General features: G+C 36.8%; 1 protein-coding gene across 1 annotated transcript; it reads right to left on the reverse strand.

Moving 5' to 3' along the window:
* Positions 1 to 276: 276 nt before the first annotated feature.
* LOC114190022 (Ubiquitin carboxyl-terminal hydrolase family protein) lies at positions 277 to 1,901 on the reverse strand. Its single transcript, XM_028078770.2, has one exon. The coding sequence runs from the start codon at positions 1,832 to 1,834 to the stop codon at positions 680 to 682; it is 1,155 nt and encodes a 384-aa protein (XP_027934571.2). The 5' UTR covers positions 1,835 to 1,901; the 3' UTR covers positions 277 to 679.
* Positions 1,902 to 9,559: the final 7,658 nt, after the last annotated feature.

Genomic DNA, 9,559 nt, shown 5'->3' on the forward strand with positions numbered 1-9,559 from the left:
CCCAACAATATTCACTAATTGGTTTGAGTCATTAATAAGTGAGGCACGTCGAATTGCACAATTCACTTCACAAATAAAAACTATTTCTATAATCATGCGCAAAAGCATCACAGCCATATATATATATATATATATATATATATATATATATATATATTCACAACTAAATAAGACCAAGGCACAAAAACAATAATGATTGGAGCCCAAGAGGTTCTAGTGCTCGTTAATGAATTAGCTAGAGAGGAAATAGAGAATTAACACTTTAGACTGAAAATATAATAAAAAGAGCTCAAGAGATTGATTATCTCTTAGCTGATTTAATTATAGAAGAAAATTACATCAGGAGTACCCAGAGGTACAAGAAAAGGCTATATCTAGGTAATTAATGGGTATGTATGTTACTTTCACAGCAACCTCACTCCCTGGCATATCAACAATATGAGGTAAAAAAGCATCATTTCATTCACACCCATTACAGGGTGAAGGCTTATTCCAATTTACCCTGATGCATCAAATGTTGAATTTGAATGACTCAATGCTCTGCAGCAATTCATGCACCATAAGAATAACTAACAATCATACCAAAGTGAGAAGGATTGTACTAGCCAGTAACGGTCAAGCTTTTTCCTCACAAAAACTGAAAGCTTTCCATAACAATCAACAAACCTGTTTTACACTTTCATTCACCAACTTTCGTGGCCAATAGCTCCATATCTTCATTGATCCTTTCTTGCTTCAATATCAATTGCTCCTTTCTTTGCCGCCATCCCTCCTCCAACAACTCAACAAATTTATCTTTTATCCGAAGCAACGGATCACGGTCAATCAACTCCTCACCTCGGTATGCTTCTCTCAGCAATGCCGTCTCAATCCCACCTTTCAAGGACAAATAGAATATCCCTGAATGACGGGTAAAAGTGCTGGAAAACGCATTGGAAAACCTATAGTCATCGCAAAACTTTCCAAGGATCGGAACCGGAATCCTCTTATGCAAGGAAAGAGAAAGCAATTCATGGAACACTCCAACGGATCTCTTCTCCATCTCTCTGGAAGCCTGGTCCAAATGGGACACATCCTGATAAGGGGACACATAATCAAGCTCAAGCCAATCCCTAACCCACTCTCTCATCTCCTTCTTCAACACAAACCCTGGCGGCAGCTCCACATTGAAATTAGGCCTAACCCTAATCCCCAATCGCTCACTCTCCTCCTCGGCCCTTTTCTCAATAACAGATTTTGCAAACTCGGGGTTCCAATCAACCAATTCAAGAAACGATTTCCCCTCCCCAGGAGACCCAGTTAACCTAAAATATTGCGGATACCGAGGAACCAAATCAACCAAAAAATCATTAGGGAACCCGAACTCCCTCTTCACGTGAAGCAACTTATCAGCACTGATAAACTTGTTCTTGGACATCATTAACAGTTTACACAACTTGGAGACAATGAAGGGCTCGTTCTCGGAGAAAATCCGTTGCTCTTCCTGGAGAAAGCAGTGAAGGCGGTCGGAGGGGCGTATGAAGCGAACCGGTTCGGTTTTGGGTTTGATGCGACTATAGTAGACATCGAACAGACCGGGGTTTTGGTTGATAAAGGTTTCAGCTTTGACCTTGAGGCGCATCCTTTCGCGGCGCTTCTCGAGATAGCGTAGAGGAATGACTTGGCCTGGTTCGTTGAGGACTTCTTTGACGACGCGGGCACATTGCTTGTAACGCTTGTCGTACTCTATGGCTCGGTCCAGTGCTGGGTCCTTGCGCCACACTACTTTGAGGCTTGATATAGTTCTTGCATTGTTATGGTAGAAAAGAGTGTGGGTTTTGGTTTTGCAGAACATACCTTGAACTTCAGCCAGCGGCACGGGCACACTCAGAAGCACCCTCTGCTATGAGATGAGAGCAATGGTGGAACTTGGAAGTGTTGGAAATTGACACACCGAACTAGGGCCTATTACAGTAATGCTACAGGCCTTTACTTCCTGCACCCCTCATTTTCTTCGTGCAGCCTCCAGATTTTCAAAATAATATTTTATTTTTTGGAAAAGTATTTTCTAGATTATATATTCCATAAATCTACAAAAAAAAAAATTTAATAATTTTTAGTGGGAAAAAGTTATCAAACGGTGTTAAACATTTTTTTCTATTTAAAATATGATTTTTAAAATAAAAATTTTAAAATATATAAAATATATTTTAGAATATAATTTTTAAAATAAGACTTTCGGAATAGATTTTTTATCATATAGTCTTTTGGAATATTTTTCTAAAACATTCTTAAATAAAATGTGTTTCAAAAATAACTTTTCAAAATATACGAAACACTTTTCAAAAAATACTTTTTGTTTTCTTCTTCAACGACATTGTTTTTCACTCTTTTTTTTTAGTTAAATTATGTTTTTATCCCTATTTTTGTAAAAAAAAAATATTAATTTGGTCATTAATCATGTCCTTCCTGTTAAATTGGGTTACATGACGTTTGGAGATGCTAAGGTAAATTTCTGTAACAGATATGTGTCATTTATATTTGAAATGCAAAGCAAGACAATGTAATTTGTGTAACAGATACATGTCATTTGCCTCTCTTGGTTCAAGCCCTAAATCAGTGGTGTTGGTGTCAATCTTGATTATTCTTCTTCTTCTTCAAAGTTATGGTGTGCGTAGGTGAGTTATGTCTCTTGACCACTCTTATTCATCTTGCACATGTAATGTATGGGGAATGCAAAACCCTAATGTGTCATGTTGTGGTGGAGGTGGGTGTAGAAGTATTGGTGTAACACCCATTTGCTATTATGGGGAGAAATTAGTGTTAAGAACTGTGAAAAACAAAGGGATTGGTGTTTTTCGAATAGAGTGGAAATGAACATTTTGGTAGGTGCAATTACTTCAAATGGTTTACTAAAGATGGGATTGAAGAAAAGGGTTCTGGCACTATGAAGATTGAAGAAACTCGTGGTGACACTACAAATTCACAAAAAATGGGGGGAGTTCCAAGATGGCAAAAGAAATAGATGTTGATAGAAAGAAAATATTTAATTTGGAAAAATTTATTAAGTTATTTGAAAAAAGAATATGATATAAAAATGGTTGCATGTCATAGTTTACATATGTGTCCCCTCCTTGCATTTAGCTTTGGCCTGATGATTGGTTTGTCACGTGATGGTTGGGTTGCTTATTGAGATGATTGAGTAGAATGCTTTGATGCTCTAATTACTTGTACAGATGATTGAGTATAAGGTTGTGATGCTTGGGGTTGTTTCTAGGATGATTGATTACAAGGTTATGATGCTTGAGAAGGTTGTTGGGATGGTTTAGTAAAAGGTTGTGTTGTTTGGTTTGGTTGCTAGGATGATTCAGTAGAAGGTTGTGTTGCTTGGTTTGCTTACTATGAAGTAGGTTCATCTGGTTGAGCTTATGTTGTTTAGTTAAAGTGTAATTGATATGCTTGGGGGCAATTACTTATATTGTATCCAATTTACCTATAAAAGCGACATCTTTTGCGTAACCTCGCTTTTCTCATTTGTGTTTAACCCTTTTTTCAACTCTCATTACTGTAATCTTCTTTCCTTCTTTGGTCTTCCTAGCAAAATTCTTTTTGTTAGGGCCAACAAATCAAGATATGATGTAATGTTCGACACTTTTTATCCATTGATAGGGAATATGATTTCGGAGTAGGTTTCTTCATATGTAGACTTCATAAACCAACTAGAGATGAAGTTTTCTCCATTTCTATGTAAAATATTCATTCCAGTAAAGGAATGACAACATGGAATCCCACTTATGTTCCACTTCTTGCATGTGCATGATACTTGGTCAATGTTGACCACAAACTTCTCCCCAATGTGTAAGACATTCCTGACTTCAAATATTTTCTCTGTTGGCCAATTGTGACATTAAAACAAAAACACTAAGAACCAATTACATACCAACTATTACAAGTAGACATACAAAATTGTAATTACCTAGGAACCCAATGTCTGGTCAACTCTGATTCCTTTAAAAATTTGTTGAGAATTTAAGGACAGATGGGATGTGAATATTTTTTACACTTTAGTTTGTTTTTTGTCTATTTGTTCATCATGTACAACCGAATCTCCTCCAACATTGTGATGATAGGCTTAGTCCTTGTTTTTACCAGTACATTATTAAAGGCTTTAGACATGTTGTAAAGCATTGTATTAGATTAGGCAATGGTGGTGAACCTACATCTTGACCAATATCTAATCCAAAATACATTAAATATTAGACCAAAGGTTATGAAATGGTGCACTTCGTAATAAAAAGAATTCAATGTCATGAAGTATTCAATGCATACCTTAGAGGAATCACTATCAAGTGTATGAATATGTCATCATTGACTTCTTTTATGTTCCTCATTTATTTTTCCCATGCTTCTAGGTGTGTGGAAGATGTTACCCTCCACATTAGATGCTTCATATTCTTACCAGGGAATTTCTTTCTAAAATTGGCATACAAGTGTCTGATGCAAAATCTTTGATCCACTACATGGAGAAGATATTTTATAGTTGGTAATAGGCCTTGCGTTTTCAATTAAATACAATGAAGATTTTTGTGTTGTCATACGAAACTGAATTCAATAGAGAAACAAATATATGGTATTACCTTATGCTGGTATAACATGAATGTACATCCTGCACACAATTTAGCCCTACCAATATCCTCAATCAAAAGCTCTAAAAACCAACTCCATGAATCCTTATTCTTAACCTCAACAACAACATAAGCAATAGGCAACATTTGGTCGTTCCCATCTCTTCATACAATTGTTGACGATTTTCCTCCATATTTGCCTTTCAAAAACCAATCATCTAATCCTATAATAGGCTCACATGACATGAAATTGTCTTTGCAAGCCTTGAAACATGCATAAAACCTTTGAAAGATTAGTTGACCTTCATTCTCTTATACCTTAAGTTTGATTGTTGAACCAAGATTTGTCTTTAGAAGCTCATATGTATAATCATACAACCTCTTATATTGTTCTCTAAAGGATCCATCAACAATGTCTCTTTCTATTGCCTTTACCCTATAAGATGTACACCTAAATACACCAATGTTCCATTTCCTGCTCACTTTATCACGAATCTCAATCCCCTTAGTTTTCGAATTATCCTGTCTTTTCCAACCTCTTACTTAGCCACTTTGCATTAATTAAACAAAGGTTAAATTCTCTACTGCAATTATGATTATCAATAATTTTCCTCAACTACCATGTTTTGATTACTTGCATATAGCCACAATATGCATACCAGAGACATTTTCCTTTTACACCAAGACATTTCACTCTCACTCTTTTTTTATCATTTTTAACAATTTTTAAACTTCTCCCATTTTCCAATGCATAGCTTTTATAGCTTCTACGAATTTTGCCTTTTCACTCAAATAGGTTCTAACTTCCTATATATATTGAACCATACGTTTGGGCATTGAAAATGTTGCAAACTTTCCATAACCCTCTTTATCAGTATGTGTTTTATCATTATATGCTTCATCAATATATGCTTTATCAATATCTGCTTCATGAATATCTTTAGCCCTTCCCAACTCTTCTAATTGTCACTCATTATTTAATAATCTTATGTCTAAACCCACATACACCTCATCATTATCTTCATTTGCTCTATCATTTGCCCGTGAACTCATAGATGGTCCCACAAAGTCTTCTTCAATACTTTCCACTTCAACTCCTGCATTACCCTTTATTCTTCATGTTCTTCCTTTATATCAGCATCAATACTAATATCAACTAATCCCTCAATATTGTAACATCTCGGCCGGATATTAAGAATTTAAATAATAAAATAAATACATAATAATTACTTGTCAATTAATAAAACTTCATTTCCCAAAAACACAAAAAATTTAGAACTTTTATTACTTTCAATAATAAACCAAAATCCATAAGTATAAATAAGATTATAATTATCCAAAAGTCTAGTAATATCCATAATTACAATTTATTTGAAATCATAAAAGCTATATAAAAGCTCTAATAAAAATCTCCCAAGACCAGCCCCGCTCCGGCTCTACGTCTCACCAGTTCCACCTATAACATCATCTGCTCACGTATATCATGTATACGATCATCGCCACATACAAGCAGATAGGGTGAGCTAACAAGATAAACATATATATATATATATATATATATATATATATATATATATATATATATATATATATATATATATATATATAGCACATTTATATATATCACACATTCACACCAAAGAATTCCTTCCTTTGATTCCATATCACATGGCCACAACCATGTTAATCGTGTTCTACATCTTCTGGTGAGTACTTCAAGATGTCTTGTTGTCATACCTATCGGCCACAACCGATAGAGCACGTGCGGGAAATCATGCTACGGATCACACACCGTAACGCTAAGTGGAGTCCCAAATACGAACATAGTTCATAACGTCACAAAACTACCAAAATTTTCAGCTAACTACTGAGGATGTCAATTTATCTGTATCCATCCGTACTGGCCACAACCAGCACACTCACACCGGAACCACTCGCCAACCTAAGCTCAACTCAAGGGTTCCTCATGTTCATCTGTCATCCCAAGCTCAACTTGAGGGATGCCATTCTGAGTCCCAACTCGAGGAATGCCATGTGTTTAACCCTTATCCTGAGCTCAACTCAAAGGATACGTTCTGAGCCACAACTCAAGGAACACCAACAAGCTGACCTTTAAGGTGTCATAAAAGCCTTGTAGATCACGCACACATTGCCATCAACCTAATGTCGCTGCAGCACAAATCGTTTGGCGCAGGTCACATAGCGCTAGGCGCTGCCGCTTCCAAATCGCCTAGCGGGGGACATTTACTGCTAGGTGCCAAGCGCCCCAAAGCCCATTGATCTACAGTTATCGCCGGGCGGGAAGCTCTTTGTCGCCAGGCACCGTGCGTGAATGTTGTCCTCTGAATCATCATTATCGCTTGACAGTTCGAATATTACCGCCAGACGTCCTATCAATGATTGCACAATACTGGTTTCTGCTCAAGTCCAGGCACAATTGCTCGCATAATACTCACCTTGTCATTCCCCCAGAGTCCTATAACTTAGTTGGTTACTGTCAACAATGATGTTTATTTTTCAATCCTTAACTTAATAATAGTGCATATCATGCTACTACCATCACAATTACAAAGTTAAGCTTCCTCACTTCAATCATATTATTATTCTTAGAGTCCTTAACTTTAAGTTAATGATAAGCCTGTTACCACTGATATGGAGTCCTCATCACAATCAAGTACAAACACTGTTGATACCATATTCCTTATTACATGATCCCATTTGTCTCAATGCCTTGTTCTATTCTATAATTACCAAACCTAAGTTTATCCAATGAACTCTTACATGCACATCTTCTTGAGCACTTACTACTTGTCTCACCAATCCATTACAATTATGTTTCTGTTTCTGTATCCTCAAACTACACTTCCATCAATACCATTCTACATTCTTTTAAGTCCTGACCATTCTAATGCATCACTCTAGACTATATAAGCTTTTAACACCAGTTTTCCAGTTTAGACCACTCTCGATAAAATTCCCAACCCCACAATTATATCACACATGACCCAAAATGGTTTCCCAACCACCAAGCGCACCAAAACACCTAACTTGCAACTCTAGTATGGCGTCTGGCGGCAAACTGGGTGCCACCATGCGGTTCCTGTTGTTCTAGGAACCCAACTTCTCCTATGCACCTACGAGCTTTAACCAGTCTCCAACTACTCTGTTTTTCATTTATTTTTCGAATCAAAGGCTACACTCACAAGTTTAAGATCATGGTTCGTTCCTATGGCTCCCATTATACGAAAACCCCTTACCTTATTCTGCTTAACTTAGTGTCACAATAACAATCTCAACCCTAAAAATATTATTTCGATTTTCGTCCAATTTAATCATCACTCACATGTAATTCAATTATGTATGACGCCCAAACACTAAGAACCAATAAGGACTTCCCCTTTCCTCAATCAGAATCACCCTAGAACACGTTAAAATATCAAAATCAAATGAATAGGTTCGCGCCTGGCGAGTGTTCATCACCGCCAGACACTTTATCAAGAAAACCCAGAAAATGGGTTACGAGCTTGCATCGCCTGGCGGTCTGCAACATGCTGCCAGACAGTTCCTATCAAGAACCCAGAAACAGCCCAAAAATGTATGTGTCGCCTGGCGGCTACGAATAGCCCGCCAGACGGTTTCTGGAAAATTCCCAGAAACACAAATTTTAATAGAACAGATGGAGGTTCATGCATAATTATCACATACTTATCATACAATTCATTTGTAAATACAAAGATTAATGTGTAGAGCTCCCCTAACCTGATTTCCTTAGCTTAAATTGGAGTTGTTGTGAATTCTCTCTTGATCACCAATGATCTTCCTTTGACCTTATCCCAAAACAGCTCCTTTCTTCACTCAATCCTCACAACAACTCTCTAATTTCGTTCTCTGTTCTACAAGCACAATGGCAGCCACCAAAACACTCTCCCTCTCGTTTAATTGGTCACTAATTGTTGTCTTAATTGGCAATGATGATAAAAAAAACGAAAATTGGTTTAATGTGGTTGCTTATTGCCATTCAAGGGTTCATTATGAGCAGTTTTTTCTAGCCCCTCTTGACTGCTAGGGTTTTCCTTGCCCTTTCCTTTTCATGCCAAATGAAATTTTGGCAAAAAGAAAGTTCAATTTGATCCTACCAAGGTTCGAACACACAACCAGTCAATCCCAAAGCAATTGTATAACCAATTCAACCAACTCATGTTTCATGATAATTCTTATAATTCTATTACCGCTCCACATGATCAAGCATAACTATAAAAATAATTATAATTTAAATGGGTTTGCAACATGCCGCCAGGCAGTTCCTATCAAGAACCCAGAAACAACCCAAAAATGTATGTGTCGCCTGGCGGCTACGAATAGCCCGCTAGACGGTTTCTGGAAAATTCCCAGAAACACAAATTTTAATAGAACAGATGGAGGTTCATGCATAATTATCACATACTTATCATACAATTCATTCGTAAATATAAAGATTAATGTGTAGAGCTCCCCTAACCCGATTTCCTTAGCTTAAATTGGAGTTGTTGTGAATTCTCTCTTGATCACCAATGATCTTCCTTTGACCTTATCCCAAAACAACTCTTTTCTTCACTCAATCCTCACAACAACTCTCTAATTTCGTTCTCTGTTCTACAAGCACAATGGCAGCCACCAAAACACTCTCCCTCTCGTTTAATTGGTCACTAATTGTTGTCTTAATTGGCAATGATGATAAAAAAACGAAAATTGGTTTAATGTGGTTGCTTATTGCCATTCAAGGGTTCATTATGAGCAATTTTTTCTAGCCCCTCTTGACTGCTAGGGTTTTCCTTGCCCTTTCCCTTTCATTGCCAAATGAAATTTTGGCAAAAAGAAAGTTCAATTTGATCCTACCAAGGTTCGAACACACAACCAGTCAATCCCAAAGCAATTGTATAACCAATTCAACCAACTCATGTTTCATGATAATTCTT

Source organism: Vigna unguiculata, chromosome 7 (assembly GCF_037176805.1).
Source record: "Vigna unguiculata cultivar grain cowpea cultivar isolate G323 ecotype 2 chromosome 7, ASM3717680v1, whole genome shotgun sequence".
Taxonomy (NCBI): domain Eukaryota; kingdom Viridiplantae; phylum Streptophyta; class Magnoliopsida; order Fabales; family Fabaceae; genus Vigna; species Vigna unguiculata.